General features: G+C 37.5%; 1 protein-coding gene across 2 annotated transcripts in view; it reads left to right on the top strand.

Moving 5' to 3' along the window:
• The first annotated feature begins 4892 nt into the window (after positions 1–4892).
• Positions 4893–14786, top strand: part of LOC119476791 (E3 ubiquitin-protein ligase TRIM9) — a 50590-nt gene continuing 40696 nt past the window's right edge. Inside the window, exon 1 of one of the 2 annotated variants that reach the window (XM_037750335.1) lies at positions 4893–6000. In XM_037750335.1, the coding sequence (XP_037606263.1) occupies positions 5161–6000 (840 nt within the window). In that variant the 5' untranslated portion in view covers positions 4893–5160. The remainder of the gene's footprint in view (positions 6001–14786) is intronic. The other variant, XM_037750334.1, reaches the window with a different exon arrangement.

Below are 14786 nucleotides of genomic sequence, written 5' to 3'. Positions count from 1 at the left end.
ACAGAGGGTAAATACAGGCATATTCAGGCAGACAGTATGAGGAAAATAAAGTTTTTTTGAACATTACAGGATGTAAACATGTTCAAGTAGAAACACAAAATACAAGTATGAACCTGAAAATGAGCATAATTTGGGACCTTTAAAGTGATGTACACATTAATGCAAAGGGCCACCTGCTGGCAGCAGAAACAAGTGTGCTTTTAGGGGCACTAAGTAATTTAGAAATTAATATAATTCTAGATTAATGCATGCCATATAAATCCTTGGTTGCTGCTGTTATTAATCATTATTCTGCAATTTAAGTGTTTCATGGTATTTTAATTGTCCCAGGTCCCATATTATGCTAATTTTCAGTTTCTTACTTGTAATTTATGTTTCTGCTTGAACATGTTTACATGCAGTAATGTTAAAAAAAACAACCTTTATTTTCCTCATACTGTCTGCCTGAATATGCCTGTATTCACCCTCTGTCTGAAACGCTCCGTTTTAGTGCATTTCAATGGAATTGCAACGGAATTACGTTGCTAGGCAACAGCTCGGGTCCATGTTTACTTTCTGTCACTTGATGTCATTCACATACACTGCAACCGGAAATAAACTGGGACACATTTAGAATGTTTACTTTTAAAACTGGGAAACGGTCTAAATATTGTAGATTTGTGACACAAATGGACTGAAATCCTGACAGCTTGTTTCAAACGCACCGTTTCTGAATACGGGCTGTCTGTATTTCTCTATGGATTGAGCATTTTGATACTTTCACAGTATTTATATAGAACTTCAACCTGCTTTATAATAAAAAAGACGTGAAAATCTAACTTTTTACAACTTTTAGTACATCTTTGAGGTACTTTTTATACGTTTTCTGCGACTTCTACTCCACCACAATTCATTCATTCAGAGGCAAATATTATTCTGCTATTTATGTGATACATTGACTTTGCAGATTTAGATCAATAACACAAAATATTATAAACAAATAAATGATAATGTATTATTAAGATAATAATGTATTGATTCTTAGGGTTAAATTCAAAAACTGCACTTTTGACATGAAATGGAAAAAAGTAGAGAAAATGTAGCCTCAATTTCCATATAATGCAGTCTTAAAAGTAGCCCGCTCCTCTTGACTGTAATTTTAAGGGGATAGCGTTGTTGTCGTTTGGATTTTCTTCAGGAGTAATGATTTCTGCATTACTGTCATAGTGACAATTTAACTCGAGCTTTCATCTCTAGCTTTCACACTGAGCTGCAGTGATTTACAGCCCTGCATGCCTTTATTTTTTTATGAATACATGTCCTCAAAAATGACTAAAACAAGAGGAAACCTAGTTCTAACTTGTGAAAAAGCCTTAGATTGATGTTAAAGGTTAAATGAGGCAATGAAAGTAATTGCATGTGTGTGCATATAGCGTTTTAAAAGTGGGTGTTCACACTCATTTCAGCACAGAGAACAGATCAGATTCAGGTAATGGGATGCTAACAGGGAGCTGTTCCAGTGGGTGGGATTAATGCTGCACCCTGAGGGACTTCAGTCACGGCTGCTGTCTGGTCAATTAAACGTTGAGCTAACACAGAAAGCTAATGTCACACAACACAAAGGTTACTGGATCGAACGGGCCACAAATCCCCATCCCCATCCATCCTCTCTGGTAGGATCAAGGATCTTAACAGTCATTAGTTAATGTTCAGAGTTTTATGTTTCATCTTTATTTAGTATGTGCTAGTTTTTCCACTGTGATCATTTGTCTCTGACTGACAGGCAGAACAAATGCAGTGTATCAGGCAGTCACTATAAATGGTCATCATTAGGCCTATTATCTGTTGACATAATGATTGACAATTATGGCTTTCAAACTTAAGCATGGCTGAGGATGAAAGACTTTAACAGAAATTAAGAGTTTCAGTTATTTTGTATTATTATTTAATGATATACAGGGTAGTATACAGGATTTGTAAACAGACTTGCAGTGGTGGAAAAGTACATTTACTCAAGTACTGCACCAAAGTACAATTACAAGGGACTTGTACTTTACTTAATTTCAAATTTATACTACTTCATACTTCATACTTCTAGGTATTCTTTTACTCTATCAAATGTATTCAAGATTCAATAATTTATTGCCACATCAACTGCACTTGATTAGGAATTTGTTTTGGTGTGCTCAACAACAAAACATATAATCACATAACACACACAAACAAAAACATATTGCGTACTAAATAGCATGTTGGTATGGAATTTCAGACGCAACCTAAGTCAAGCATCTGAGTTCACGTTTTTATAAAGTCCAAGAAATAGCAATATTTTTCTACTTCAAATTCTGTATTTATTAAGAAATAAGTAAATTGTGGGTACAAAATTTGAACACTAAATTACAAAGTACACAAGATATATTATGTTTTTTCTTTAATGTTCACTGTTCATCTTTCTAAGTTTCTGTTATAATCATCATAATAAACTTTATTGATACAGCAAAGTGGTTTACATGGTTGATCCTTAAAGAAATTCAGGATTGCAATGAGATGAAGAGATTAAAATAATACAAAAATAAAATACCCATCAATAATATAGGATAAATTATAATAAAACAGATAAGACAAAATAATGAATAGTCTATACAGACTATTAACAAAATTGCACAAGTTGAAAATGATATTGCACAGTGAGAATGAATGAATGAATGAATGAATGAATGAATGAATGAATGAAATTCCACCTGAAAATATCAGGCATGTAATATAGGATAAATTATAATAAAACAGATAAGACAAAATAATGAATAGTCTATACAGACTATTAACAAAATTGCACAAGTTGAAAATGATATTGCACAGTGAGAATGAATGAATGAATGAATTAATGAATGAATGAATGAAATTCCACCTGAAAATATCAGGCATGTAATATAGGATAAATTATAATAAAACAGATAAGACAAAATAATGAATAGTCTATACAGACTATTAACAAAATTGCACAAGTTGAAAATGATATTGCACAGTGAGAATGAATGAATGAATGAATGAATGAATGAAATTCCACCTGAAAATATCAGGCATGTAATATAGGATAAATTATAATAAAACAGATAAGACAAAATAATGAATAGTCTATACAGACTATTAACAAAATTGCACAAGCTGAAAATGATATTGCACAGTGAGAATGAATGAATGAATGAATGAATGAATGAATGAATGAAATTCCACCTGAAAATATCAGGCATGTAATATAGGATAAATTATAATAAAACAGATAAGACAAAATAATGAATAGTCTATACAGACTATTAACAAAATTGCACAAGTTGAAAATTATATTGCACAGTGAGAATGAATGAATGAATGAATTAATGAATGAATGAATGAAATTCCACCTGAAAATATCAGGCATGTAATATAGGATAAATTATAATAAAACAGATAAGACAAAATAATGAATAGTCTATACAGACTATTAACAAAATTGCACAAGTTGAAAATGATATTGCACAGTGAGAATGAATGAATGAATGAATGAATGAATGAAATTCCACCTGAAAATATCAGGCATGTAATATAGGATAAATTATAATAAAACAGATAAGACAAAATAATGAATAGTCTATACAGACTATTAACAAAATTGCACAAGTTGAAAATGATATTGCACAGTGAGAATGAATGAATGAATGAATGAATGAATGAATGAATGAATGAAATTCCACCTGAAAATATCAGGCATGTAATATAGGATAAATTATAATAAAACAGATAAGACAAAATAATGAATAGTCTATACAGACTATTAACAAAATTGCACAAGTTGAAAATGATATTGCACAGTGAGAATGAATGAATGAATGAATGAATGAATGAATGAATGAAATTCCACCTGAAAATATCAGGCATGTAATATAGGATAAATTATAATAAAACAGATAAGACAAAATAATGAATAGTCTATACAGACTATTAACAAAATTGCACAAGTTGAAAATGATATTGCACAGTGAGAATGAATGAATGAATGAATGAATGAATGAAATTCCACCTGAAAATATCAGGCATGTAATATAGGATAAATTATAATAAAACAGATAAGACAAAATAATGAATAGTCTATACAGACTATTAACAAAATTGCACAAGTTGAAAATGATATTGCACAGTGAGAATGAATGAATGAATGAATGAATGAATGAATGAATGAATGAAATTCCACCTGAAAATATCAGGCATGTAATATAGGATAAATTATAATAAAACAGATAAGACAAAATAATGAATAGTCTATACAGACTATTAACAAAATTGCACAAGTTGAAAATGATATTGCACAGTGAGAATGAATGAATGAATGAATGAATGAATGAATGAAATTCCACCTGAAAATATCAGGCATGTAATATAGGATAAATTATAATAAAACAGATAAGACAAAATAATGAATAGTCTATACAGACTATTAACAAAATTGCACAAGTTGAAAATGATATTGCACAGTGAGAATGAATGAATGAATGAATGAATGAATGAATGAATGAAATTCCACCTGAAAATATCAGGCATGTAATATAGGATAAATTATAATAAAACAGATAAGACAAAATAATGAATAGTCTATACAGACTATTAACAAAATTGCACAAGTTGAAAATGATATTGCACAGTGAGAATGAATGAATGAATGAATGAATGAATGAATGAATGAAATTCCACCTGAAAATATCAGGCATGTAATATAGGATAAATTATAATAAAACAGATAAGACAAAATAATGAATAGTCTATACAGACTATTAACAAAATTGCACAAGTTGAAAATGATATTGCACAGTGAGAATGAATGAATGAATGAATGAATGAATGAATGAATGAATGAATGAATGAAATTCCACCTGAAAATATCAGGCATGTAATATAGGATAAATTATAATAAAACAGATAAGACAAAATACTTAATAGCCTGAATAATAACAGGACATGACAATCAGGAGATCTGTGTTGTGTTTCAGAGCCTTTAAATTAACTCCATCAATCAACTCAAACCACAATCCCCGCCCCCCTGTTGCGCATGCGTAAAGACGCACAGAGAGCTGTCCGTGTCAGTCGGTGCTGGAGTGTTTTCACTGAAGCTGCTTCTCCTCCTCCTCTTCCTCCAGGTCCAACACAACGATGGAGGAAGAGTTAAAATGCCCCGTCTGCGGGTCCCTCTTCAAGGACCCCATCCTGCTGCCGTGCTCCCACAATGTGTGCCTGGCCTGCGCCCGGAACATCACGGTCCAGACCCCGGAGGGTGAGACCCCGGTGCAGAGCCGAGCCTCGGCCGGCAGCTCCGACTACGACTACCTGGACATGGACAAGATGAGCCTGTACAGTGAGACGGACAGCGGGTACGGCTCCTACACGCCGTGTCAGCTCAAGAGTCCAAACGGAGTGCGGGTGTTTCCACCGGCCAACCACCACCTCCTCCACCGACACTGCTCGCTCACCTGCCCGCTGTGCCACCGGAGCGTCTCCCTGGATGAACGGGGGCTCCGGGGTTTCCCTCGGAACCGGCTGCTGGAGGCCATCGTGACGCGGTACCAGCAGAACCGCCGCACCTCCGCATCCTCTGCTGCTTCTGCTGCTTCTTCTTCTACAGCGGTGAAGTGCCAGCTGTGCGACCGCAACCCGGTGGATGCCACGGTGATGTGCGAGCAGTGCGATGTGTATTACTGCAGCGCCTGTCAGCAGCGGTGCCACCCGTCCCGCGGTCCGTTAGCCAAACACCGCCTGGTGCCGCCGCCGAACCGAGCGGCAGCAGCAGGAGGTGCTGCAGGCGGTGCAGGCGGTGGAGGCGCGCTGCCGCCTGCTACCGCGCGGAAACCGGCTACCTGCATAGATCATGAAGCGGAAAACTTCAGCATGTACTGCTACAGCTGCAAGGCTCCGGTGTGCATGAAGTGTTTGGAGGAGGGAAAACACGCCAAGCACGACGTCAAAACGCTGGCCATGATGTGGAAACAACACAAGGTGAGGGGACACAGACACACACACTATACACACACACACATACATACATAGCCTACACACACACACACACATATATAGCCTACACACACACACACACACACACACACACATAAACACACATAAACAAACACACACATAGCCTACACACAGACACACACACACACACACACACACACACACACACACATACATACATAGCCTACACACACACACACACACATATATAGCCTACACACACACACACACACACACACACACACACACACACACATACATAGCCTACACACACACACACACACACACACACATACATAGCCTACACACACACACACACACACACACACACACACACACACACACACATATATAGCTTACACACACACACACATATAAACACACACACACATACATAACCTACACACACACACACACACACACACATATATAGCTTACACACACACACACACATATAAACACACACACACATACATAACCTACACACACACACACACACACATAAACAAACACACACATAGCCTACACACACACACACACACACACACACACACACACACACATATATAGCCTACACACACACACACACACACACATATAAACACACACACACATACATAACCTACACACACACACATACACACATACACACATAAACAAACACACACATAGCCTACACACAGACACACACACATACACACACACACACACACATATAAACACACACACACACACACACACACACACACGCACACACGCACACACACACATATAAACACACACATACATAAACAAACACACACATAGCCTACACACAGACACACACACACACAAACACACACACAGCCTACACACAGACACACACACACACACACACACACACACAAATAGCCTACACACACAAACACACACTCACACACATAGCCTACAAACACACACACACACACACACACACACATACACACTCACATACATAGCCTACACACACACAGATAAACACTGAGCCTAATAAAGGCCCTTAATGCCTTTCAAATCCATAATTGCTTGGTATTAGGCTATTAACAATTAGGCTTGAATCCCAACGCTATATGGTTTACTCTCTCTCTCTCTCTCTCTCTCTCTCACACACACACTCACTCAGCCTACATGCACACACACTCATTGTCAGGGACATTTGTGTGTTTTCAAGCAGAAATACGCCCACACACTCAACACACTTTATTGCCTGATGTGCCTGATAGCTTATATCAATCATAGTTATTAACGTTTTAACTGTTATCTTATTATAGTAATATATTAGTCATTAGTTGGGCTGTCAATCAATTAAAATAGTTAATCGCGATTAATCGCATGATTGTCCACAGTTAATTACGATTAATTGCACATTTTTCATCTGTTCAAAATGTACCTTAAAGGGAGATTTGTCAAGTATTGAATACTCTTATCAACATGGGAGTGGACAAATATGCTGCTTTATGCAAATGTGTGTATCCATTTATTATTGGCAATCAATTAACAACAGAAAGTAATGACAAATATTGTCCATAAACCCTCACAGGTACTGCATTTAGCATGAAAAATATGCTCAAATCATAACATGGCAAACTGCAGCCCAACAGGCAACAACAGCTGTCAGTGTGTCAGTGTGCTGACTTGACTATGACTTGCCCCAAACTGCATGTGATGATCATAAAGTGGGCATGTCTGTAAAGGGGAGACTCGTGGGTACCCATAGAACCCATTTACATTAACATATCTTGAGGTCAGAGGTCAAGGGACCCCTTTGAAAATGGCCAGGCCAGTTTTTCTTTTATTATCGCGTTAACTTTGACAGCCCTAGTTATTAGCTATCAACGTACAAGCTTTCAAAGCAAATCCTTCATCATCTTACAGTATATGCATTCATATTTGTGTTGGTTATTTAAAATTGTGCTAACTGCTTTGTCATGTTTCATGTGAATAATAATTCAGTAAAGGAAGTGAGAGGATGCTACACTATGAGGTGGAAATATTACTCACAGAAAATGAAAAACATTCCAGTGCTGTGTTGAGTTTACTGTATGTGGGGCGAATTGTAAATTAGAGAACCCTGACTGATTCACACATTATGAAATAATGACTGTAGGCGTAAAACCCCGGTGTGTGTGTGTGTGCACTATGAGTCACACAGCGTTGTGTTGCTATTTCATGCATGTACTGCATGTGTGTGTGTGTGTGTGTGTGTGTGATGTCAGTAGTGACGGTAGTGTGGGAAGAGGAGTTTGGTGTATTTCCTCAGGCAGGTTCAGGACAGTGATGAGAATCAAAAAACTAAGCTTTGTTTCAAGTTTGAAGAAATATGGTTTGAAAATACCTCGTTTAAAGGACATGTATTCATTTTAAGAAACTAAGTACATTTACTCAAGTACTGTATTTGTACTTCACTTGACTATTCCCATTTTATTTGATGTTCTTTGTACTTTTTACTCCACTACATTTATTCCATCGCCATGGTTACCTACTGCTTTTCAGATTAAGATTTGATATGTATAACAGATGATCAGTTTAATACGCCAACGGTATAAAGTTTTTTTTTTTATGAACTATTTAACAATGCTCTCATGTTTATTATCCTAAATAATATTTCTATAAAATACACTATACTATAAATATAACGCTCTGAATGGGGGAATGGGGGTTTCATAATGAGTACTTTTACTTTTCAGTATATTTTGCAGCTAATACTTCTGTATGTTTACTGAAAGGTACAGTGTGTAGGATTTGGTGGCATCTAGTGGCGTGGTTCCAGATTGCAACCAACTGAGTGCCTCTCCGCTCTCTCCTCCTTCCAAGACTGCAGTAACGTGAGCTGCTGAGTGCAAAACCGCGGTAACGCCGTTCACCTCCCTAAGAGGCCATCCTCACCATAATAACACTACTTTAGGAGCAACGGAAGTCAGACAGCGGCTGGCGGTACCACGGTTTTCACTCTGCGGCTCACATTACTGCAGTTTCACAAGCGTGTCGGAGAACTACGGTGGCCTTCAGGTAACGTAAAAACGTGAAAGGCTCTGTCTAGAGCCAGTGTTTGGTTTGTCCGTTCTGGGCGACTGTAGAAACATTGTGGACTCCGATAAGAGGACCTGCTCCTTGTGTAGATATGAAGGGCTCATTCTAAGCTAACAAAAACACAACAATTCTTAGTTTCAGGTGATTATACACTAATGAAAACAAAGTTATGAACATTATATTCCATTTCTACTATTAGATCCCTGAAATGTTACACGCTGTTCCTTTAAGTAGGATTTTGAATGCAGGACTTTTACTTGTAATGGGGTATTTTATCATTCTGGTACTTCTACTTTTACTTAGATCTCAGTATTTCCTCAAGCGACGGCATATTAAACAAAAGTATGGCTCTAAATCATAAGCTCAATATCTCGCTTTTATAGGAGCCAAAAATCTTTAGTTGAAAACGCTACTCTCCCCTCGAGCTGTTGATGTTGGCAGATTAAAACATATTCAGGAGGTAAACCGATTGAGCTGTGTGATTTAGGAGGAATGGAAAATGTGTCCCATTTTCTTTTGCATTTACTATGATGAATTAAAAGTGTCAGTTTTCCATGAAATGCCTCGAGGAAACCCTGAAATATTCGGGTGTACTGGTGATAAAAAATCGGGCTGGTTGTTTAACTCTAAAGTTTGCTAACTTTGCCTGAAATGTCTGATTTCTCCAATATTATACAGTACATGTTTTCACAAAGGTTTAAGAAAATGCAGCACTCTGGATCTGGTTTATATTCATTTAAAGCATAGTTAAGCATTTATGACACAAAGATAAAAAAAATAATTAATTCTCTGCACAGTCTGGAACAAAATTTGGCTAAAGCCAGGAGATAACACCATGTTTCGCCATCCAGCCTCATCCCTTCTTGACTCTCCCCCTCTGCCTGCCAAAAATCACTTCATTAAAGGATGATTAAAGTGATTTATGATTTAATTCATTTTTTAATGACTCTTTCATTAATTTAAAAGTGTGCTATGGGGGGTTGGGGTCAACTCAAGTTCACTCCTCTGAGGTTACACTGTGATCTGACTTTGCTGTTAAAATTTAAAACTTGCAAAATTGAAAACTTGATAGCACAAAGGGGCGATATGTGTAGCATTTTAACAATATCATTACCATATTTCTGAGATTATGGTGGGGAAAAAGGCCCCGGGGCAGGAATCAAAAGGGTTTAAGGGAAAAGCTATACTAGTACTAATATTTAACAGGCTGCAGGACTACTTCCTGTGTTTAATACAGCATTTCATAAGGCCATCATCATCATGATAAGTGTAAATTAAAAGCCATTTTTGTCTGTCTCCTGCTAAGTGGGTCATTGGGACTAATCTCTCAGTCTGTGTCTCTTGTTTTCTGTGTGATTGGAAGCCTCCAGTCATTTATCTGTGTCACATTTCAGCCTCTTTTGCCTTTTTCTCTTCACTTTCACTCATCATTCACCTTCTCTATACCTCCCTTTACCTCCCTGTCTCTTATTTACTCTATCTCCTCCCCCCCTCATTTACCCAGCTCTTCCACCCGCCCTTCCTCCATCTTTACCTCTTTCGCCCTGTCCCATAAATGGACCGTGAAAATCCCATCAGTGTACAGGAGTGAGGGGGCGTTGATAAGTAATGAGCTGCGTATGAATAAGAGATGGCCGCCACTTGGTTAATATGGTGTCCTTCGTGCTGAGGGAGATCGATGACTGGCTGTCTTCCTCCCTCTCGGTCTGCACTTGAGCAGGCTCCGAGCATCATGAGCTGAGATGGCTGTTGAGTTTTTGATGTGTCATTCAGAACTGTTTTTTATTTAGGTGGGCGGCACTCTCTTCCTTTATTTTATTCATTCTGTGTCAGTGGGTATTGCTGCATCTTCTTAGCAACCCTTTCATTCTCCTCCTCCTCCTTCTTCTATTGATTTAAAACAAAACGCTTCTGCTTCTGTGCACCAAAAGGATTTTTCTCAGGAAAGACCAGATATTGAGTGTTTTTGGCTTGTATTGTATTGAGTGTTCAAGCATGTATGGGCTTACGAGACACTAGAAAACCAAAATGATCACATAACAAATCATAATCAGTTCCACATATTAAGAAATAAAACATTTGAAAAGATCCAATTAAGAGAGACTGACTGATGCTGAATTTCTGAGGCAGTTGCTAATATGGATATTTGAGACTTATACAAAATATATATATGAGAAACCATAGATTGTGTGTATATAAGAAGTGTACGTAGTCACCGTGACGTCACCAATTGGTTTGTGGACTATGGTTTTGAAGCCTTGAATTTGGTGTTTTGGCCGTCGCCATCATGTTTTTTGCAACCAGAAGCATCACGAGAGAGTGCAGCTAAGTACAACTGAACACATTTTTAGGCGACCAAAATGTTACGATTAACTTTCATGAAGTGAAAACACACTATGAATAGGTTAAAGTTGTAAAATGAAAACACAGACAACACCCAAACCGGACAACGCCGTGGTAGCGACCTGTCAATCAAAAAGTAGCCACGCCCTAAAGCATCCCCTGCTTTATGGTCTATTTGACTCTAAATGGGACCATAATTTACTAAATGAACATCATGCTGTATTGAAGAAGACTTGAAACTAGCGATTGTGACCATAAACTCATGTTTACAATGTTTACTGAGGTAATAAATCAAGTGAGAAGTAGGCTCATTTTCTCATAGACTTCTATACAATCAGACTTCTTTTTGCAACCAGAGGAGTCGCCCCCTGCTGGCTTTTGCAAGTTTAAGGCACTTCAGCATTGGCTTCACTTTTCAGACTTGGAGGTTGCAGCTTGCTGGTGACTTTGTTACTAATCTACCTGAAACCTGCCTTTCACATTTCTTTTCTATAATTGTTTGTTACTTCTCGGCCGATATATATGGCAACACAATACAATACAATTAATATCGGTTGATGGTATCAGTCCAGTTCTAGTAAGTTGCATAACAGAAATATCCAACTATAAAGACTCAGGGTACTTAGCTGCCATTTTGCCATAACACATAACAATAACAATACATTTGAATAACCAAAGCAAAATACTTTAACTGTTTTTTTTTTTCAAAGGCCACAAAAAAAACACAAGCACTGCTCTACAGGAACACATTTATATCTGCCTACCTCAGTTGTCAGAGGTAAGAGAAACCAGTTCTTAACAGAGCATTCAAGGACCTTTGTCTTCTCTCTAAATTGTATTTAATATATGGCTCTGTGGAGTAATCCTCATTGATCTTGATAAGGATGTAATTGCTAAGCTCTGGTTAATTCCAGATATCCTCCTCCCATTGTTCTTTACAAATTTCACAATATTCATATTACGCTGCAAATTGCTACTAATCAAAACACAAGATATATTTTTTTGTAATTAAACCAATTAACTACCTGGTCAGTTGGTCAAATTTGTGGATTTTAAATCTCACATTATGGACAGTACTTCTAAATAAGTAAATCTCCACCATTAAGACCCTTCCAGGCCACTGTAGCTCAAGAAGAGGACTGTTGGGTGATTGCTTGGCGTTTGTTTTGTTGTAAATGTTGTCCATTAGGTGTAAAGGATATTCATTTATTAGACTATGGACTGCTTATGCATTAATGATGCTGTACCGTCAAATCCTACCGAGGAATGGCTGCCATGATTCAGCAAAGGACGGTTGTTGTGTTTATGGTTTGTGTGTAACCTGGGGTTGTATACTGAGTATTAACGCTATGTCAAACTCCTTGGGGAGTGAACGTGAACCAACTGCATGAGTGTGTATTTCTTAGTGCATTTTGCATATGCATTGATAGTTTGGACATGTATAAATGTATGATTAGGCAGATAACATTTTGCTGCATTTCTGAGCATATGTGTGTGTGTGTGTGTGTGTGTGTGTGTGTGTGTGCGTGTGTGTGTTTATTGCTCTATAAATCTTCTTGACAATTCACTAATGCAGAGAGATCTCAAGGAAAGACAGTTGGATCATCATTGTATTTGTTGCAAATCAAACACTAAGCACATCACAGAGCAACCCAGGGGTGACTGTCCCACTGCTACACACTCAGAGGGACTCAGATACACACACACACACACACACACACACACACGCACACTCACACACAGTCATCAGCACACACACATTCGGAAGGCATAAATATGCATAAGTGAAGCGGATGAACTTTCGCTGAGGGAATGCAGAGGAAGACGCGCTGATCCAGTTTCCTCTGATCAGTCAAGCAGAAAACACACTGTCTATTTAAAGCACATACACACATATGTGTGTCCACACGTGTATTTCAGTGTGTGTATATGTGTGACCCTGCTCAGCCCAGTAAAGAAGAACTAGCTCACTGCTCCGAGTTAAATATTAAAAACCACAAATGCAGAGTTGCTGGTTCTCCTGCTGTGTGTGTTTCAGTGTTTGCACCGTCATCTTGAGATCATTTTAGATTTGAAATGGGACCAATTAGGTTTTTGTCATATTAACATCTGTGCTTAAGCATTTGTGCTGGACAGCAGTAATGTTATTTGTGAAGTGAAGCTGATAATTCATGTTTTGTGCTGTTACCATGTCAAAGAAATTAACTTAAAACAGCAATTAGTGTTTCTTGGAAACTTAATTCTTGTTAGGTCAGAACAGCCCCTCAAACAGCACTCTCTGTGCTACCAAGACTGTTAAATTATAATCCTGCAGAGTGGGAAGCTGGAAGGGAAGTGATCTAATGTTCAACCATGAGATGCATATTGTAATTTCTTTTCTTTTGAATATGAGGAAAACAGCACCTTTACATATTCCTTTTAGTCTGTCATTTTTACCTTGGTGAGTTTAATTTGAATGCAGCTTTGAGTTAAAGGGTCTCCCTTTCCACAACTCTGTCTACTATAAATCACGTTTGTATACTACTAAGTTGCAGCAGCAAACATGTTTTTGGAGAAATGTAGGGCTGTCAATCGATTAAAATAGTTAATCGCGATTAATTGTAAAAAAATGTTATGTGTTCAAAATATACCTTAAAGGGAGATTAGTCAAGTATTTAATACTCTTATCAACGTGGGAGAGGGTAAATATGCTTGCTTTATGCAAACATATGTATATATGTATTATTGGAAATCACTTAACAACACTAAACAATGACAAATATTGTCCAGAAACTCTCACAGGTACTGCATTTAGCATAAGAAAATATGCTCAAATCATAACATGGCAAACTGCAGCCTAACAGGCAACAACAGCTGTTGGTTGGTACCAATGGATTCCTTAGGCTTTTCTAGTTTCATATGATACCGGTATCTTCCCTCAAGCTAAAAATCGTTAATGCGTTAAAGAAATTAGTGGCGTTAAAACGAATTTGCGTTATCACGTTAATATTGCGTTAACTTTGACAGCTCTAGAGAAATGTAATGCCGCCTGAATTACGTTTGATTTCAGCATTTACTCTTGCAATACAATATCCTTACTGCAACCAAAGCATGATAAAGCTTTTTTTATTGTTATTTTTCACCACTCAAAGCACTCGGTTAAGATTAGGGAAAGATTGTGGTCTTGGTTATGGGTGCTCTATATAACATTCAGAGCATTAATATATCAGCAAACAACTATTTGCTGTGTAAAGACATGGAGGGGATACATGTTTTGGTGGTGGGAGGAAACCGGAGAACCCGGAGGAAACCCACACAAACACAGGGTGGTATAAAAATATAGCACAATCTGCATTGGAACAAAACGTTGCCACTGAACATAATCCAGGCAGAAATTATGT

The sequence above is a fragment of the Sebastes umbrosus genome, chromosome 18 (assembly GCF_015220745.1).
Source record: "Sebastes umbrosus isolate fSebUmb1 chromosome 18, fSebUmb1.pri, whole genome shotgun sequence".
NCBI lineage: Eukaryota > Metazoa > Chordata > Actinopteri > Perciformes > Sebastidae > Sebastes > Sebastes umbrosus.
Note: the sequence above shows the minus strand (reverse complement) of the source record. Positions and strands in the feature narration are given on the sequence as shown.